Source organism: Salmo salar, unplaced genomic scaffold (assembly GCF_905237065.1).
Source record: "Salmo salar unplaced genomic scaffold, Ssal_v3.1, whole genome shotgun sequence".
In the NCBI taxonomy this organism is placed as follows: domain Eukaryota; kingdom Metazoa; phylum Chordata; class Actinopteri; order Salmoniformes; family Salmonidae; genus Salmo; species Salmo salar.
Genome location: NW_025549017.1, coordinates 45559 through 66342, shown reverse-complemented (window position 1 = coordinate 66342; position 20784 = coordinate 45559). Strand labels below are relative to the sequence as shown.

The 20784-nt window shown below is 48.6% G+C and overlaps 1 protein-coding gene across 1 annotated transcript in view; it reads right to left on the bottom strand.

The window, feature by feature from the left end:
* Positions 1–5754: 5754 nt before the first annotated feature.
* The window catches only part of LOC106572977 (transcription initiation factor TFIID subunit 2), a 30902-nt gene continuing 15872 nt past the window's right edge, over positions 5755–20784 (bottom strand). The window contains 10 exon segments of the mRNA XM_045712964.1: positions 5755–5980; positions 6930–6949; positions 6951–7073; positions 7075–7125; positions 7327–7437; positions 7662–7802; positions 16386–16408; positions 16411–16535; positions 16922–17023; positions 19953–20018. Coding sequence (XP_045568920.1) covers positions 5770–5980; positions 6930–6949; positions 6951–7073; positions 7075–7125; positions 7327–7437; positions 7662–7802; positions 16386–16408; positions 16411–16535; positions 16922–17023; positions 19953–20018 — 973 coding nt within the window. The 3' untranslated portion in view covers positions 5755–5769.

The following is a 20784-nucleotide window of genomic DNA, read 5'->3' as shown; positions in this document are numbered from 1 at the left end:
GGTAGGCAGGCAGGGCTGTGAGATTTATAAACATAATTCATCATCGCGGTATTTTGTGTGTGGGAGTCAGAGGAAGCGTGTAAGGGATACTCTCTGGGTAGGAGTCAGTGTGATGTTACTACTATAACAAGAAGGGATACTCTCTGGGTAGGAGTCATCATGTTACTACAATAACAAGAAGGATACTTTGGATAGGAGTCGGTGTGATGTTACTACTATAACAGAGAGAAAGGGATACTCTCTAGGTAGGAGTCAGTGTGATGTTACTACTATAACAAGAAGGGATACTTTGGTAGGAGTCAGTGTATGTTACTACTACTATAACAAGAAGGGATACTCTCTGGGTAGGAGTCGAGGTGTGATGTTACTACTATAACAGAAAGGGATACTCTCTGGGTAGGAGTCAGTGTGATGTTACTACTATAACAAGAAGGGATACTCTCTGGGTAGGGTGGTGTGATGTTACTACTATAACACGAAGGGATACTCTCTGGGTAGGAGTCAGTGTGATGTTACTACTATAACAGGGATACCTGGGTAGGAGTCAGTGTGATGTTACTACTATAACAAGAAGGGATACTCTCTGGGTAGGAGTCAGTGTGATGTTACTACATATAACAAGAAGGGATACTCTCTGGGTAGGAGTCAGTGTGTATGTTACTACTATAACAAGAAGGGATACTCTCGGGTAGGAGTCAGTGTGATGTTACTACTATAACAAGAAGGGATACTCTCTGGGTAGGAGTCAGTGTGATGTTACTACTATAACAAGAAGGGATACTCTCTGGGTAGGGAGTCAGTGTGATGTTACTACTATAACAGGAACTCTCTACCTCTCTCGGTAGACGGAGTGAAACTGTCTGGATGGAGGGGAGATGAACATTTAGGTTAAACCCCAGGATGTGTCCAAAATGGCATTACTTTAGTGCACTACTTCTGTCCAGAGCCTTATCTGAGGACAGCATGGACTGGAGTTGATTGTTAAGCAGTAAGACACCTTTGTGGTTTGTGGTATATGGCCATACCACGGCTAAGGGTTTTTCTTATGCCACGACGATCGCGGAGTGCCTGGATACAGCCCTTAGCCGTGGTCGTATAGGCCATACAACACAAACCACAAAGGTGTCTTACTGCTTAATGAATCAACCCCAGTCCATGCTGTCCTCAGATAAGATGCCATTCAGTCTGGATGGAGGGATATTTAGGGTCAAGGTGTTCACCCCAGAGATTAAAACAGACTGACTGGTGACAGTCTGGATGGAGGGATATTTAGGGTCAAGGTGTTCACCCCAGAGATTAAAACAGACTGACTGGTGACAGTCTGGATGGAGAGATATTTAGGGTCAAGGTGTTCACCCCAGAGATTAAAACAGACTGACTGGTGACAGTCTGGATGGAGGGATATTTAGGGTCAAGGTGTTCACCCCAGAGATTAAAACAGACTGACTGGTGACAGTCTGGATGGAGGGATATTTAGGGTCAAGGTGTTCACCCCAGAGATTAAAAACAGACTGACTGGTGACAGTCTGGATGGAGGGATATTTAGGGTCAAGGTGTTCACCCCAGAGATTAAAACAGACTGACTGGTGACAGTCTGGATGGAGGGATATTTAGGGTCAAGGTGTTCACCCCAGAGATTAAAACAGACTGACTGGTGACAGTCTGGATGGAGGGATATTTAGGGTCAAGGTGTTCACCCCAGAGATTAAAACAGACTGACTGGTGACAGTCTGGATGGAGGGATATTTAGGGTCAAGGTGTTTCACCCCAGAGATTAAAACAGACTGACTGGTGACAGTCTGGATGGAGGGGATATTTAGGGTCAAGGTGTTCACCCCAGAGATTAAAACAGACTGACTGGTGACAGTCTGGATGGAGGGATATTTAGGGTCAAGGTGTTCACCCCAGAGATTAAAACAGACTGACTGGTGACAGTCTGGATGGAGAGGATATTTAGGGTCAAGGTGTTCACCCCAGAGATTAAAACAGACTGACTGGTGACAGTCTGGATGGAGGGATATTTAGGGTCAAGGTGTTCACCCCAGAGATTAAAACAGACTGACTGGTGACAGTCTGGATGGAGGGATATTTAGGGTCAAGGTGTTCACCCCAGAGATTAAAACAGACTGACTGGTGACAGTCTGGATGGAGAGGATATTTAGGGTCAAGGTGTTCACCCCAGAGATTAAAACAGACTGACTGGTGACAGTCTGGATGGAGGGATATTTAGGGTCAAGGTGTTCACCCCAGAGATTAAAACAGACTGACTGGTGACAGTCTGGATGGAGGGATATTTAGGGTCAAGGTGTTCACCCCAGAGATTAAAACAGACTGACTGGTGACAGTCTGGATGGAGAGATATTTAGGGTCAAGGTGTTCACCCCAGAGATTAAAACAGACTGACTGGTGACAGTCTGGATGGAGGGATATTTAGGGTCAAGGTGTTCACCCCAGAGATTAAAACAGACTGACTGGTGACAGTCTGGATGGAGGGATATTTAGGGTCAAGGTGTTCACCCCAGAGATTAAAACAGACTGACTGGTGACAGTCTGGATGGAGGGATATTTAGGGTCAAGGTGTTCACCCCAGAGATTAAAACAGACTGACTGGTGACAGTCTGGATGGAGGGATATTTAGGGTCAAGGTGTTCACCCCAGAGATTAAAACAGACTGACTGGTGACAGTCTGGATGGAGGGATATTTAGGGTCAAGGTGTTCACCCCAGAGATTAAAACAGACTGACTGGTGACAGTCTGGATGGAGGGATATTTAGGGTCAAGGTGTTCACCCCAGAGATTAAAACAGACTGACTGGTGACAGTCTGGATGGAGGGGATATTTAGGGTCAAGGTGTTCACCCCAGAGATTAAAACAGACTGACTGGTGACAGTCTGGATGGAGGGATATTTAGGGTCAAGGTGTTCACCCCAGAGATTAAAACAGACTGACTGGTGACAGTCTGGATGGAGGGATATTTAGGGTCAAGGTGTTCACCCCAGAGATTAAAACAGACTGACTGGTGACAGTCTGGATGGAGGGATATTTAGGGTCAAGGTGTTCACCCCAGAGATTAAAACAGACTGACTGGTGACAGTCTGGATGGAGGGATATTTAGGGTCAAGGTGTTCACCCCAGAGATTAAAACAGACTGACTGGTGACAGTCTGGATGGAGGGATATTTAGGGTCAAGGTGTTCACCCCAGAGATTAAAACAGACTGACTGGTGACAGTCTGGATGGAGGGATATTTAGGGTCAAGGTGTTCACCCCAGAGATTAAAACAGACTGACTGGTGACAGTCTGGATGGAGGGATATTTAGGGTCAAGGTGTTCACCCCAGAGATTAAAAACAGACTGACTGGTGACAGTCTGGATGGAGGGATATTTAGGGTCAAGGTGTTCACCCCAGAGATTAAAACAGACTGACTGGTGACAGTCTGGATGGAGGGATATTTAGGGTCAAGGTGTTCACCCCAGAGATTAAAACAGACTGACTGGTGACAGTCTGGATGGAGGGATATTTAGGGTCAAGGTGTTCACCCCAGAGATTAAAACAGACTGACTGGTGACAGTCTGGATGGAGGGATATTTAGGGTCAAGGTGTTCACCCCAGAGATTAAAACAGACTGACTGGTGACAGTCTGGATGGAGGGATATTTAGGGTCAAGGTGTTCACCCCAGAGATTAAAACAGACTGACTGGTGACAGTCTGGATGGAGGGATATTTAGGGTCAAGGTGTTCACCCCAGAGATTAAAACAGACTGACTGGTGACAGTCTGGATGGAGGGATATTTAGGGTCAAGGTGTTCACCCCAGAGATTAAAACAGACTGACTGGTGACAGTCTGGATGGAGGGATATTTAGGGTCAAGGTGTTCACCCCAGAGATTAAAACAGACTGACTGGTGACAGTCTGGATGGAGGGATATTTAGGGTCAAGGTGTTCACCCCAGAGATTAAAACAGACTGACTGGTGACAGTCTGGATGGAGGGATATTTAGGGTCAAGGTGTTCACCCCAGAGATTAAAACAGACTGACTGGTGACAGTCTGGATGGAGAGGATATTTAGGGTCAAGGTGTTCACCCCAGAGATTAAAACAGACTGACTGGTGACAGTCTGGATGGAGGGATATTTAGGGTCAAGGTGTTCACCCCAGAGATTAAAACAGACTGACTGGTGACAGTCTGGATGGAGGGATATTTAGGGTCAAGGTGTTCACCCCAGAGATTAAAACAGACTGACTGGTGACAGTCTGGATGGAGGGATATTTAGGGTCAAGGTGTTCACCCCAGAGATTAAAACAGACTGACTGGTGACAGTCTGGATGGAGGGATATTTAGGGTCAAGGTGTTCACCCCAGAGATTAAAACAGACTGACTGGTGACAGTCTGGATGGAGAGATATTTAGGGTCAAGGTGTTCACCCCAGAGATTAAAACAGACTGACTGGTGACAGTCTGGATGGAGGGATATTTAGGGTCAAGGTGTTCACCCCAGAGATTAAAACAGACTGACTGGTGACAGTCTGGATGGAGGGATATTTAAGGTCAAGGTGTTCACCCCAGAGATTAAAACAGACTGACTGGTGACAGTCTGGATGGAGAGATATTTAGGGTCAAGGTGTTCACCCCAGAGATTAAAACAGACTGACTGGTGACTGTCTGGATGGAGGGATATTTAGGGTCAAGGTGTTCACCCCAGAGATTAAAACAGACTGACTGGTGACAGTCTGGATGGAGGGATACTTAGGGTCAAGGTGTTCACCCCAGAGATTAAAACAGACTGACTGGTGACAGTCTGGATGGAGGGATATTTAGGGTCAAGGTGTTCACCCCAGAGATTAAAACAGACTGACTGGTGACAGTCTGGATGGAGGGATATTTAGGGTCAAGGTGTTCACCCCAGAGATTAAAACAGACTGACTGGTGACAGTCTGGATGGAGGGATATTTAGGGTCAAGGTGTTCACCCCAGAGATTAAAACAGACTGACTGGTGACAGTCTGGATGGAGGGATATTTAGGGTCAAGGTGTTCACCCCAGAGATTAAAACAGACTGACTGGTGACAGTCTGGATGGAGGGATACTTAGGGTCAAGGTGTTCACCCCAGAGAACTAGGCCGTGTCTGAAATGGCACGCTAGTCTCCTTGTAGAGTGCATTCGGAAAGTATTCCTTTCCACATTTTGTTACGTTACAGCCTTATTCTAAAATGGATTAAATACATGTTTTTCCTCAGTCTACACACAATACCTCATAATGACAAAGCAAATAAAGTTTTTGAAACATTATTGCAAGTATTCAGACCCTTTGCTATAAACTCAAAATTGAGCTCAGGTGCATCCTGTTTCCATTGATCATCCTTGATGTTTCGACAACTTGATTGGAGTCCACCTGTGGTAAATTCAATTGATTGGACATGATTTGTAAAGACACACACCTGTCTAAATAAAGGTCCTACAGTTGACAGTGCATGTCAGAGCAAAAACCAAGCCATGAGGTGGAAGGAATTGTCCGTAGAGCGCCGAGACAGGCTTGTGTCGAGGCACAGATCTGGAGGTGACCAAGAACCTGTTTTTGGTTTGTCATTATGGGATATTGTGTAGATTGATGAGAAAAGAAAACAATTTAATCCATTTCAGAATAAGGCTGTAACGTAAAAAAATGTGGGAAAAGTCAAGGGGTCTGAATACTTTCTGAATGCTCTGTAGTCAAGTGCACTACTTCTGGTTAGAGCCCTATGGGACTAATTCTAACCCTATGTTGATCTGGCTAAATGTAGTGCACTACATAGGGAATAGGGTGTGTCCTACCAACTTCACTACTACTAGTTTGATGTATACCTCTTGTGTAGTCCACCACAGCTTCCAGTGCTGCGACACGCACATCCACAAAGTGTCCATATTCTGCATAGGATTTAAACAGAGAGGGGTCACTGGGAATATGACCATTCTTCTGAAGCATCCGGATAGCTCTGAGACAACTGGAGAGAGGGAAGAAAGAGAGGGGGGATGGAGGAGAGAGCGAGCGAGAGCGAGAGAGAGAGAGAAATGGAGGCGAGAGAGGGGTCACTCAGCTATAAGCCTAATCATAGTTCCTGATTTCTAACGCACCAATACCCTTTAGGGTTAAAAAGATTTGGAGTTCTACAACTGGAAATCAAAGTTGCAGATTGTGCCTTGAAGGCATTTTGATTGATAAGATCATGCAGGTGGGAAAGTTTACCCTGGCACTCAACTAGCTTCCTGTACGGGACGTGTTTGGCAATATTTGGGGAGAGGGTACAAGGGCCAAAAAGCTTCCACACCAGCCAGTTCAACAATGACACTTTAGGTCAACCACTATTTGGTCAATCGTTTATCGATCAACACAATGTAAAACCAGCCACTAAAAGCGGCCAATCAAAACACTGACATCAAGCACCCGCATTTACCACCACCACCATTTACCACCACCACTTACCACCACTTACCACCCACATTCACCACCATCATTTACCACCACCATTTACCACCACCATTTACCACCACCCACAGGTACCACCACTAAAAACCACCATTTACAACCACCATTTATGTTTAGTTTATATAGTATAATGTATAGTGGGTATCTATGGTAGTGATTATCTCTACCTGACAGTGATGGTGTTGTGGTAGCTGGACAGTAGTGATGATCTCCTCCAGGATGTTTAGTTTATATAGTATAATGTATAGTGGTATCTATAGTAGTGATTATCTCTACCTGACAGTGATGGTGTTGTGGTAGCTGGACAGTAGTGATGATCTCCTCCAGGATGTTTAGTTTATATAGTATAATGTATAGTGGTATCTATAGTAGTGATTATCTCTACCTGACAGTGATGGTGTTGTGGTAGCTGGACAGTAGTGATGATCTCCTCCAGGATGTTTAGTTTATATAGTGATTATCTCTACCTGACAGTGATGGTGTTGCGTGTAGCTGGGCAGTAGTTTCTCCATGTTAAGAGACCGTGTGATCTCCTCCAGGATGAGGCGTACGTCTCCGTTGAGGTTGTCCACGGTGCGCACCTCGTTACTGATGCTGATGGCCGGGGTCAGGGGAGTTGGTGAGGGCATCAATCAGCTCGGCACGGTAGTAGTTGTCAGAGAACTAGGGGAAAAGAGAAAGACAACAACATTAAAGCCATTAGTGCCGGGTCAGTCTGGCCCAGTGGTCAGCACAGCCAACTCCAGAACACCATACAGGATTACCAACGATGGCGATCCCTGGTCCAACACTCTCTGAACGGTTCATCTCCTTCACCCTGTCCCCTTCTATTCATTGGTCACAACAGAACAAACCCCATCTCACCTTGTTCTTCCTGTTGTCGTTGTACTTGATGAGGTCCAGGATGAAGTTGAGGACGTCTTTGGGACAGAGGTTCTGGATGTCTCTGAGCTGAGCCATGGCTACAGGCATGGTCTAGGTATAGATCAAACACAGCTCATTACACACGCCAAAATACTGGACCACAGTATTACACATTTCTTGCAATTTACAAGGAAACGAATTCAGATTTTGTCCGCCATTGTTTCCTAAAGGTTTAGGTTCTGTGACGAAGTAAAAACCTCTACAGTGTGTAACACGTATCCCATGACTGATAAGATATTTAACAAACAGACAGTCTCGTGATCTACGTTAAATACCTTCTGTAGGAAGTAGCTCTGGAAGCTGATGAAGGTGTTGGTCTTGACGATGTTTGGACAGCTCTTACAGCAGAACATCCTGGTGAACAGAGACTTCATGGCTGGAGGACCGGTCCAGGTGCTCATCATGGAGTTGGCTATCTATGAATATTAAAAACAGGAAATACGTGATACAGCTTCCTCCTCCTCTTCTATTTGAGCTGATGTGTGACAGCTAGCTATCCTGGTGAACAGGCACTTCACAGAAGAGTGGAGTTTCACTATCTAGACACAGAAGACACTAAATAATAGACGTATTAGCTAGTAATCTAACTAGGATGACACATGACACTCTGAAGGTTTCCTAGACAAAACGTTGTGCTACTCATTTGAAAGTTAACTGCAAGGGGACAAGAGAGTGTAACTATGATTAGATTTTCCAGAGTTCAGAACAATTGGCTTCTAGCAGAATGGCTTCTAGCCTGTTACATGAGGAAGTGACAGAGCTGAGGGTCTCCCTGCTCTCTCTCAGCAGGATATTAGAGAAGGACAGAGCTGAAGGTCTCCCTGCTCTCTCTCAGCAGGATATTAGAGAAGAACAGAGCTGAGGGTCTCCCTGCTCTATCAGCAGGATATTAGAGAAGAACAGAGCTGAGGGTCTCCCTGCCTCTCTCTAGCAGGATATTAGAGAAGGACAGAGCTGAGGGTCTCCCTGCTCTCTCAGCAGGATATTAGAGAAGGACAGAGCTGAGGGTCTCCCTGCTCTCTCTAGCAGGATATTAGAGAAGGACAGAGCTGAGGGTCTCCCTGCTCTCTCTCAGCAGGATATTAGAGAAGGACAGAGCTGAGGGTCTCCCTGCTCTCTCTCAGCAGGATATTAGAGAGAAGAACAGAGCTGAGGGTCTCCCTGCTCTCTCTCAGCAGGATATTAGAGAAGAACAGAGCTGAGGGTCTCCCTGCTCTCTCTCAGCAGGATATTAGAGAAGGACAGAGCTGAAGGTCTCCCTGCTCTCTCTAGCAGGATATTAGAGAAGGACAGAGCTGAGGGTCTCCCTGCTCTCTAGCAGGATATTAGAGAAGACAGAGCTGAGGGTCTCCCTGCTCTCTCAGCAGGATATTAGAGAAGGACAGAGCTGAGGGTCTCCCTGCTCTCTCAGCAGGATATTAGAGAAGGACAGAGCTGAAGGTCTCCCTGCTCTCTCTCAGCAGGATATTAGAGAAGAACAGAGCTGAGGGTCTCCCTGCTCTCTCTCAGCAGGATATTAGAGAAGGACAGAGCTGAGGGTCTCCCTGCTCTCTCTCAGCAGGATATTAGAGAAGGACAGAGCTGAGGGTCTCCCTGCTCTCTCTCAGCAGGATATTAGAGAGAGGACAGAGCTGAGGGTCTCCCTGCTCTCTCTCAGCAGGATATTAGAGAGAAGGACAGAGCTGAGGGTCTCCTGCTCTCTCCAGCAGGATATTAGAGAAGGACAGAGCTGAGGGTCTCCCTGCTCTCTCTCAGCAGGATATTAGAGAAGGACAGAGCTGAGGGTCTACCTGCTCTCTCAGCAGGATATTAGAGAAGGACAGAGCTGAGGGTCTCCCTGCTCTCTCTCAGCAGGATATTAGAGAGAAGGACAGAGCTGAGGGTCTCCCTGCTCTCTCTCAGCAGGATATTAGAGAAGGACAGAGCTGAGGGTCTCCCTGCTCTCTCTCAGCAGGATATTAGAGAAGGACAGAGCTGAGGGTCTCCCTGCTCTCTCTCAGCAGGATATTAGAGAAGGACAGAGCTGAGGGTCTCCCTGCTCTCTCTCAGCAGGATATTAGAGAGAAGGACAGAGCTGAGGGTCTCCCTGCTCTCTCTCAGCAGGATATTAGAGAAGGACAGAGCTGAGGGTCTCCTGCTCTCTCTCAGCAGGATATTAGAGAAGGACAGAGCTGAGGGTCTCCCTGCTCTCTCTCAGCAGGATATTAGAGAAGGACAGAGCTGAGGGTCTCCTGCTCTCTCTCAGCAGGATATTAGAGAGAAGGACAGAGCTGAGGGTCTCCCTGCTCTCTCTCAGCAGGATATTAGAGAAGGACAGAGCTGAGGGTCTCCCTGCTCTCTCTCAGCAGGATATTAGAGAAGGACAGAGCTGAGGGTCTCCCTGCTCTCTCTCAGCAGGATATTAGAGAAGGACAGAGCTGAGGGTCTACCTGCTCTCTCCAGCAGGATATTAGAGAGAAGGACAGAGCTGAGGGTCTCCCTGCTCCTCTCTCAGCAGGATATTAGAGAAGGACAGAGCTGAGGGTCTCCCTGCTCTCTCCAGCAGGATATTAGAGAAGGACAGAGCTGAGGGTCTCCCTGCTCTCTCTCAGCAGGATATTAGAGAAGGACAGAGCTGAGGGTCTCCCTGCTCTCTCTCAGCAGGATATTAGAGAAGGACAGAGCTGAGGGTCTCCCTGCTCTCTCAGCAGGATATTAGAGAAGGGCAGAGCTGAGGGTCTCCCTGCTCTCTCTCAGCAGGATATTAGAGAGAAGGACAGAGCTGAGGGTCTCCCTGCTCTCTCTCAGCAGGATATTAGAGAAGGACAGAGCTGAGGGTCTCCCTGCTCTCTCTCAGCAGGATATTAGAGAAGGACAGAGCTGAGGGTCTCCTGCTCTCTCTCAGCAGGATATTAGAGAAGGACAGAGCTGAGGGTCTCCCTGCTCTCTCTCAGCAGGATATTAGAGAAGAACAGAGCTGAGGGTCTCCCTGCTCTCTCTCAGCAGGATATTAGAGAAGGACAGAGCTGAGGGTCTCCCTGCTCTCTCTCAGCAGGATATTAGAGAAGGACAGAGCTGAGGGTCTACCTGCTCTCTCTCAGCAGGATATTAGAGAAGGACAGAGCTGAGGGTCTACCTGCTCTCTCAGCAGGATATTAGAGAGAAGAACAGAGCTGAGGGTCTCCCTGCTCTCTCTCAGCAGGATATTAGAGAAGGACAGAGCTGAGGGTCTACCTGCTCTCTCTCAGCAGGATATTAGAGAAGGACAGAGCTGAGGGTCTCCCTGCTCTCTCTCAGCAGGATATTAGAGAGAGAACAGAGCTGAGGGTCTCCCTGCTCTCTCTCAGCAGGATATTAGAGAAGGACAGAGCTGAGGGTCTATCTGCTCTCTCTCAGCAGGATATTAGAGAAGGACAGAGCTGAGGGTCTACCTGCTCTCTCTCAGCAGGATATTAGAGAAGGACAGAGCTGAGGGTCTCCCTGCTCTCTCTCAGCAGGATATTAGAGAAGGACAGAGCTGAGGGTCTACCTGCTCTCTCTCAGCAGGATATTAGAGAAGGACAGAGCTGAGGGTCTCCTGCTCTCTCTCAGCAGGATATTAGAGAAGGACAGAGCTGAGGGTCTCCCTGCTCTCTCTCAGCAGGATATTAGAGAGAAGAACAGAGCTGAGGGTCTACCTGCTCTCTCTCAGCAGGATATTAGAGAAGGACAGAGCTGAGGGTCTCCCTGCTCTCTCTCAGCAGGATATTAGAGAAGGACAGAGCTGAGGGTCTACCTGCTCTCTCTCAGCAGGATATTAGAGAAGGACAGAGCTGAGGGTCTCCCTGCTCTCTCTCAGCAGGATATTAGAGAAGGACAGAGCTGAGGGTCTCCCTGCTCTCTCTCAGCAGGATATTAGAGAAGGACAGAGCTGAGGGTCTACCTGCTCTCTCTCCAGCAGGATATTAGAGAAGGACAGAGCTGAGGGTCTCCCTGCTCTCTCTCAGCAGGATATTAGAGAAGGACAGAGCTGAGGGTCTACCTGCTCTCTCTCAGCAGGATATTAGAGAAGGACAGAGCTGAGGGTCTCCCTGCTCTCTCTCAGCAGGATATTAGAGAGAAGGACAGAGCTGAGGGTCTCCCTGCTCTCTCTCAGCAGGATATTAGAGAAGGACAGAGCTGAGGGTCTACCTGCTCTCTCTCAGCAGGATATTAGAGAAGGACAGAGCTGAGGGTCTCCCTGCTCTCTCTCAGCAGGATATTAGAGAAGGACAGAGCTGAGGGTCTCCCTGCTCTCTCTCAGCAGGATATTAGAGAAGGACAGAGCTGAGGGTCTCCCTGCTCTCTCTCAGCAGGATATTAGAGAGAAGGACAGAGCTGAGGGTCTCCTGCTCTCTCTCAGGATATTAGAGAAGGACAGAGCTGAGGGTCTCCCCTGCCTCTCCCAGCAGGATATTAGAGAAGGACAGAGCTGAGGGTCTCCCTGCTCTCTCTCAGCAGGATATTAGAGAAGGACAGAGCTGAGGGTCTCCCTGCTCTCTCTCAGCAGGATATTAGAGAAGGACAGAGCTGAGGGTCTCCCTGCTCTCTCTCAGCAGGATATTAGAAGAACAGGCTGAGGGTCTACCTGCTCTCTCAGCAGGATATTAGAGAAGGACAGAGCTGAGGGTCTACCTGCTCTCTCTCAGCAGGATATTAGAGAAGGACAGAGCTGAGGGTCTACCTGCCTCTCTCAGCAGGATATTAGAGAAGGACAGAGCTGAGGGTCTCCCTGCTCTCTCTCAGCAGGATATTAGAGAAGGACAGAGCTGAGGGGTCTCCCTGCTCTCTCTCAGCAGGATATTAGAGAGAAGGACAGAGCTGAGGGTCTCCCTGCTCTCTCTCAGCAGGATATTAGAGAAGGACAGAGCTGAGGGTCTCCCTGCTCTCTCTCAGCAGGATATTAGAGAAGGACAGAGCTGAGGGTCTCCCTGCTCTCTCTCAGCAGGATATTAGAGAGAAGGACAGAGCTGAGGGTCTCCCTGCTCTCTCTCAGCAGGATATTAGAGAGAGGACAGAGCTGAGGGTCTCCCTGCTCTCTCTCAGCAGGATATTAGAGAAGGACAGAGCTGAGGGTCTCCTGCTCTCTCTCAGCAGGATATTAGAGAAGGACAGAGCTGAGGGTCTCCCTGCTCTCTCTCAGCAGGATATTAGAGAGAAGGACAGAGCTGAGGGTCTCCCTGCTCTCTCTCAGCAGGATATTAGAGAAGGACAGAGCTGAGGGTCTACCTGCCTCTCTCAGCAGGATATTAGAGAAGGACAGAGCTGAGGGTCTCCCTGCTCTCTCTCAGCAGGATATTAGAGAAGGACAGAGCTGAGGGTCTCCCTGCTCTCTCAGCAGGATATTAGAGAAGGACAGAGCTGAGGGTCTACCTGCTCTCTCCAGCAGGATATTAGAGAAGGACAGAGCTGAGGGTCTCCCTGCTCTCTCTCAGCAGGATATTAGAGAAGGACAGAGCTGAGGGTCTCCCTGCTCTCTCTCAGCAGGATATTAGAGAAGGACAGAGCTGAGGGTCTCCCTGCTCTCTCCAGCAGGATATTAGAGAAGGACAGAGCTGAGGGTCTCCCTGCTCTCTCTCAGCAGGATATTAGAGAGAAGAACAGAGCTGAGGGTCTCCCTGCTCTCTCTCAGCAGGATATTAGAGAAGGACAGAGCTGAGGGTCTCCCTGCTCTCTCTCAGCAGGATATTAGAGAAGGACAGAGCTGAGGGTCTCCCTGCTCTCTCTCAGCAGGATATTAGAGAGAAGGACAGAGCTGAGGGTCTCGCCTGCTCTCTCTCAGCAGGATATTAGAGAAGGACAGAGCTGAGGGTCTCCTGCTCTCTCTCAGCAGGATATTAGAGAGAAGGACAGAGCTGAGGGTCTCCCTGCTCTCTCTCAGCAGGATATTAGAGAAGGACAGAGCTGAGGGTCTCCCTGCTCTCTCTCAGCAGGATATTAGAGAAGGACAGATCTGAGGGTCTCCCTGCTCTCTCTCAGCAGGATATTAGAGAAGGACAGAGCTGAGGGTCTCCCTGCTCTCTCTCAGCAGGATATTAGAGAAGGACAGAGCTGAGGGTCTACCTGCTCTCTCTCAGCAGGATATTAGAGAAGGACAGAGCTGAGGGTCTCCCTGCTCTCTCTCAGCAGGATATTAGAGAGAAGGACAGAGCTGAGGGTCTACCTGCTCTCTCTCAGCAGGATATTAGAGAAAGGACAGAGCTGAGGGTCTCCCTGCTCTCTCTCAGCAGGATATTAGAGAAGGACAGAGCTGAGGGTCTCCCTGCTCTCTCTCAGCAGGATATTAGAGAAGGACAGAGCTGAGGGTCTACCTGCTCTCTCTCAGCAGGATATTAGAGAAGGACAGAGCTGAGGGTCTCCCTGCCTCTCTCAGCAGGATATTAGAGAAGAACAGAGCTGAGGGTCTCCCTGCTCTCTCAGCAGGATATTAGAGAAGGACAGAGCTGAGGGTCTCCCTGCTCTCTCTCAGCAGGATATTAGAGAAGGACAGAGCTGAGGGTCTCCCTGCTCTCTCTCAGCAGGATATTAGAGAAGGACAGAGCTGAGGGTCTACCTGCTCTCTCTCAGCAGGATATTAGAGAAGGACAGAGCTGAGGGTCTCCCTGCTCTCTCTCAGCAGGATATTAGAGAAGGACAGAGCTGAGGGTCTCCTGCTCTCTCTCAGCAGGATATTAGAGAAGGACAGAGCTGAGGGTCTCCCTGCTCTCTCTCAGCAGGATATTAGAGAGAAGAACAGAGCTGAGGGTCTCCCTGCTCTCTCTCAGCAGGATATTAGAGAAGGACAGAGCTGAGGGTCTCCCTGCTCTCTCTCAGCAGGATATTAGAGAAGGACAGAGCTGAGGGTCTCCCTGCTCTCTCTCAGCAGGATATTAGAGAAGGACAGAGCTGAGGGTCTCCTGCTCTCTCTCAGCAGGATATTAGAGAGAAGGACAGAGCTGAGGGTCTACCTGCTCTCTCTCAGCAGGATATTAGAGAAGGACAGAGCTGAGGGTCTACCTGCTCTCTCTCAGCAGGATATTAGAGAAGGACAGAGCTGAGGGTCTCCTGCTCTCTCTCAGCAGGATATTAGAGAAGGACAGAGCTGAGGGTCTACCTGCTCTCTCTCAGCAGGATATTAGAGAAGGACAGAGCTGAGGGTCTCCCTGCTCTCTCTCAGCAGGATATTAGAGAAGGACAGAGCTGAGGGTCTCCCTGCTCTCTCAGCAGGATATTAGAGAAGGACAGAGCTGAGGGTCTCCCTGCTCTCTCTCAGCAGGATATTAGAGAGAGAACAGAGCTGAGGGTCTCCCTGCTCTCTCTCAGCAGGATATTAGAGAGAAGGACAGAGCTGAGGGTCTCCCTGCTCTCTCTCAGCAGGATATTAGAGAAGGACAGAGCTGAAGGTCTCCCTGCTCTCTCTCCAGCAGGATATTAGAGAGAAGGACAGAGCTGAGGTCTCCCTCTCTCTCTCGGCAGGATATTAGAGAGAAGAACAGAGCTGAGGGTCTACCTGCTCTCTCAGCAGGATATTAGAGAAGGAGACAGAGCTGAGGGTCTCCCTGCTCTCTCTCAGCAGGATATTAGAGAAGGACAGAGCTGAGGGGTCTACCTGCTCTCTCTCAGCAGGATATTAGAGAAGGACAGAGCTGAGGGTCTACCTGCTCTCTCTCAGCAGGATATTAGAGAGAAGGACAGAGCTGAGGGTCTCCTGCTCTCTCTCAGCGGGATATTAGAGAAGGACAGAGCTGAGGGTCTACCTGCTCTCTCAGCAGGATATTAGAGAAGGACAGAGCTGAGGGTCTCCTGCTCTCTCTCAGCAGGATATTAGAGAAGAACAGAGCTGAGGTCTACCTGCTCTCTCTCAGCAGGATATTAGAGAAGGACAGAGCTGAGGGTCTCCCTGCTCTCTCTCAGCAGGATATTAGAGAAGGACAGAGCTGAGGGTCTCCCTGCTCTCTCTCAGCAGGATATTAGAGAGAAGGACAGAGCTGAGGGTCTCCCTGCTCTCTCTCAGCAGGATATTAGAGAGAAGAACAGAGCTGAGGGTCTACCTGCTCTCTCTCAGCAGGATATTAGAGAGAAGAACAGAGCTGAGGGTCTCCCTGCTCTCTCTCAGCAGGATATTAGAGAAGGACAGAGCTGAGGGTCTCCTGCTCTCTCTCAGCAGGATATTAGAGAAGGACAGAGCTGAGGGTCTCCCTGCTCTCTCTCAGCAGGATATTAGAGAGAAGAACAGAGCTGAGGGTCTCCCTGCTCTCTCTCAGCAGGATATTAGAGAAGGACAGAGCTGAGGGTCTTCCTGCTCTCTCTCAGCAGGATATTAGAGAAGGACAGAGCTGAGGGTCTACCTGCTCTCTCTCAGCAGGATATTAGAGAAGGACAGAGCTGAGGGTCTACCTGCTCTCTCTCAGCAGGATATTAGAGAAGGACAGAGCTGAGGGTCTCCCTGCTCTCTCTCAGCAGGATATTAGAGAGAAGGACAGAGCTGAGGGCAAGGTAAACACAAGGCCCTGGGGTGGACGGGTGTGTGTATATGTGAGTGTGTGTATCTAAGTGTGGGTGTGGACTCTGCTTGGACTTGCCTTAAGCCTTTCCTGCCGGCTCCCACTCTTTCAACAAAGACAGCCTATCACCGGCCTGCCAAGGCTATCAGGGTTACCCGTTAACATCCTGTGGTCTGAAAGACCATCAACTAGCTAAATTCAATTCTGGAAGCCAATGAAACCTGATGGAACTCCACATCCATTTTTGATTTTAAGGAAATATGGGTTCAGATGAAAATATTATAAATGGAGGAAATCAATCAGATATAGGAGGATAACGTTCTACAGGGGTTGTGGAATTAGGTTTTAAAAGAAGAACGAAGACTAGGAAGGTTAGTGGCCTAATGGCACAGCAGTCCCCTTGACTTAGAATAAAGGAATGATGTGCTCAACTCTGGATTCATCACACTAAAACCCTACCATGGTTAATGAATCAATGGAGGGATAAAGATGGATGGGTGGGTGAAGTGTACTTCTTACCTTGGCGAGGCAGAAGCAGGCCCCTGGCGGACCTTGTAGAAACACTGGTCCTGTTCTAGGATGTCAGTGAGGGCCAGACGGGAGGCCGGCGTGGGGAACTTCTCCAGTGCTAAAATAGACTCCTCCTGGGCCACTACGTCCCGTTCGTACCTGAGGAAGATAGTTCTGAACCATGAAGAATACTTCCAGGACAAGCAAACACACCTTTTCTAGTTCGCATTGAACTTCATGTTGAAATGTCAGATCTATAGCTTGTGCAATCATTGCTCTGTGGCGTGATCTGTGGTCACGGCTCTGTGGCGTGATCTGTGGTCACGGCTCTGTGGCGTGATCTGTGGTCACGGCTCTGTGGCGTGATCTGTGGTCACGGCTCTGTGGCGTGATCTGTGGTCACGGCTCTGTGGCGTGATCTGTAGTCATCTTTGTCATGTTTGTAAATAAGGATAGTCTTTTTTAACTTGTGCTCAAGAATACATGAAGAAACAAATCCATGCAACGGCCAGTTAATAAAAAGCAAAAGGTGAAGAGTCCTGTACCTGAGCTGGTACTGCCACATGAAGTCTGCCTGCTCAAACTCCACCTTACGCAGGATAGACATGTCTGGATCGATCCGGATCCACAGCAAAGGAGAATCCGCACTGCGTGAGAAACAGAGTTGGTTGTTTTAGATTCTTTGTGGAACGGAACGAACGGAACACTTGTCTGTTAAGGAGGGTGGCTTGTCTGAATTCAACTGATTTGACTGAAAGTATGTTGATTATTTTAATGGCGAGATCCTTTATTCCCTCTGAGGCTAGGACGTAGAGGCTAGGACGTAAACTACTGAGGCTAGGACGTAACTACTGAGGCTAACTGAGGCTAGGACGTAAACTACTGAGGCTAGGACGTTGAGGCTAGGACGTAAACTACTGAGGCTAGGACGTAAACTACTGAGGCTAGGACGAACTACTGAGGCTAGGACGTAAACTACTGAGGGTAGGACGAAACTACTGAGGCTAGGACGTAAACTACTGAGGCTAGGACGTAAACTACTGAGGCTAGGGCGTAAACTACTGAGGCTAGGACGTAAACTACTGAGGGTAGGCGTAAACTACTGAGGCTAGGACGTAAACTACTGAGGCTAGGACGTAAACTACTGAGGCTAGGACGTAAACTACTGAGGGTAGGACGTAAACTACTGAGGCTAGGACGTAAACTACTGAGGGTAGGATATAGACCTGAAATTAAGTTACAGCCTGCGGTTTCCTCTGAGGGTAGGATGGACCAAATCTAAACCAAACAGAAGTGATTGACTGAAGCCAACACCTGCCGCTGTTTAAACAGTGGAGAGAAAGCAGGCAGACGACACAACACCAGAGGGGTTGTTGGAGGCCTGCCTGGCTAGAGTGATGTTAAAGGTGCCCAAGACTTGGCAGGAGGGTTGCAGACAGTTGTAACTGCCTGCTGGGTTGTTGGTTAGTTTCTCACTGCTCGGTAACAGCTATAGCTGCTCTCCCCAGCTCTGTAGTATCAGTGCAGCTCTCCCCAGCCCTGTAGTATGTATCAGTGCTGCTCTCCCCAGCTCTGTAGTATGTATCAGTGCTGCTCTCCCCAGCTCTGTAGTATGTATCAGTGCTGCTCTCCCCAGCTCTGTAGTATGTATCAGTGCTGCTCTCCCCATCTCTGTAGTATGTATCAGTGCTGCTCTCCCCAGCTCTGTAGTATGTATCAGTGCTGCTCTCCCCAGCTCTGTAGTATGTATCAGTGCTGCTCTCCCCAGCTCTGTAGTATGTATCAGCGCTGCTCTCCCAGCTCTGTAGTATGTATCAGCGCTGCTCTCCCCAGCTCTGTAGTATGCATCAGCGCTGCTCTCCCCAGCTCTGTAGTATGCATCAGCGCTGCTCTCCCCAGCTCTGTAGTATGTATCAGCGCTGCTCTCCCCAGCTCTGTAGTATGTATCAGCGCTGCTCTCCCAGCTCTGTAGTATGCATCAGCGCTGCTCTCCCCAGCTCTGTAGTATGCATCAGCGCTGCTCTCCCCAGCTCTGTAGTATGCATCAGCGCTGCTCTCCCCAGCTTTGTAGTATGCATCAGCGCTGCTCTCCCCAGCTCTGTAGTATGCATCAGCGCTGCTCTCCCCAGCTCTGTAGTATGCATCAGCGCTGCTCTCCCTAGCTCTGTAGTATGTATCAGCGCTGCTCTCCCAGCTCTGTAGTATGTATCAGTGCTGCTCTCCCTATCTCTGTAGTATGTATCAGTGCTGCTCTCCCCTATCTCTGTAGTATGTATCAGTGCTGCTCTCCCTATCTCTGTAGTATGTATCAGTGCTGCTCTCCCTATCTCTGTAGTATGTATCAGTGCTGCTCTCCCAGCTCTGTAGTATGCATCAGCGCTGCTCTCCCCATCTCTGTAGTATGTATCAGCGCTGCTCTCCCCAGCTCTGTAGTATGTATCAGCGCTGCTCTCCCTAGCTCTGTAGTATGCATCAGCGCTGCTCTCCCCAGCTCTGTAGTATGTATCAGCGCTGCTCTCCCCAGCTCTGTAGTATGCATCAGTGCTGCTCTCCCCAGCTCTGTAGTATGTATCAGTGCTGCTCTCCCTAGCTCTGTAGTATGTATCAGTGCTGCTCTCCCTATCTCTGTAGTATGTATCAGTGCTGCTCTCCCCTATCTCTGTAGTATGTATCAGTGCTGCTCTCCCCATCTCTGTAGTATGTATCAGCGCTGCTCTCCCCAGCTCTGTAGTATGTATCAGTGCTGCTCTCCCTAGCTCTGTAGTATGTATCAGTGCTGCTCTCCCTAGCTCTGTAGTATGTATCAGTGCTGCTCTCCCCATCTCTGTAGTATGTATCAGTGCTGCTCTCCCCAGCTCTGTAGTATGTATCAGTGCTGCTCTCCCTAGCTCTGTAGTATGTATCAGTGCTGCTCTCCCTAGCTCTGTAGTATGTATCAGTGCTGCTCTCCCTAGCTCTGTAGTATGCATCAGTGCTGCTCTCCCTAGCTCTGTAGTATGTATCAGTGCTGCTCTCCCTAGCTCTGTAGTATGTATCAGTGCTGCTCTCCCTATCTCTGTAGTATGTATCAGTGCTGCTCTCCCTATCTCTGTAGTATGTATCAGTGCTGCTCTCCCCAGCTCTGTAGTATGTATCAGTGCTGCTCTCCCCAGCTCTGTAGTATGTATCAGTGCTGCTCTCCCGAGCTCTGTAGTATCAGTGCTGCTCTCCCGAGCTCTGTAGTATCAGTACTGCTCTCCCCATCTCTGTAGTACTCCTGCTCTCCCGAGCTCTGTAGTATCAGTACTGCTGGCCCTGTTCCTGCCTCTACTTCACTGGCCACAGAAAACATGAGCAGACAGCGACGCAGAGGAGGCGACACTTTAGAGTAGACAGAGAGACAGAGAGAGAGAGACAGAAGAGAGAGACAGCTGAGCAGCGACCACTGACACGAGACAGAGAGAGAGAGAGAGAGATAGAGAGCGAGCAGTATAAAGTCTTACTCCATAGCAGACAGCAGAGAGAGACAGCAGAGAGAGAGAGAGAGAGAGAGAGAGAGAGAGAGAGAGACAGAGAGCGAGCAGTATAAAGTCTTACTCCATAGCAGACAGGTCCATGTCAACCTCCTCCCCGTTCATCAAAGGGATCTTCTTCTTCTTGTTTCTGGAGCAGGAAGAAAATAGAAACTCTAAGGAGGTGGAGATAAACTGAGGGACACTTGATCCTCCAAACTACAGCTAAGACGGCATTACATTAGGATTGATCCTCCAAACTACAGCTAAGACGGCATTACATTAGGATTGATCCTCCAAACTACAGCTAAGACGGCATTACATTAGGCTTGATCCTCCAAACTACAGCTAAGAAGGCATTACATTAGGATTGATCCTCCAAACTACAGCTAAGAAGGCATTACATTAGGCTTGATCCTCCAAACTACAGCTAAGAAGGCATTACATTAGGATTGATCCTCCAAACTACAGCTAAGAAGGCATTACATTAGGATTGATCCTCCAAACTACAGCTAAGAAGGCATTACATTAGGATTGATCCTCAAAAACTACAGCTAAGAAGGCATTACATTAGGATTGATCCTCCAAACTACAGCTAAGAAGGCATTACATTAGATCCTCCAAACTACAGCTAAGACGTCATTACATTAGATCCTCCAAACTACAGCTAAGAAGGCATTACATTAGGCTTGATCCTCCAAACTACAGCTAAGAAGGCATTACATTAGGCTTGATCCTCCAAACTACAGCTAAGAAGGCATTACATTAGGATCCTCCAAACTACAGCTAAGAAGGCATTACATTAGGATCCTCCAAACTACAGCTAAGAAGGCATTACATTAGGATTGATCCTCCAAACTACAGCTAAGACGGCATTACATTAGATCCTCCAAACTACAGCTAAGACGGCATTACAT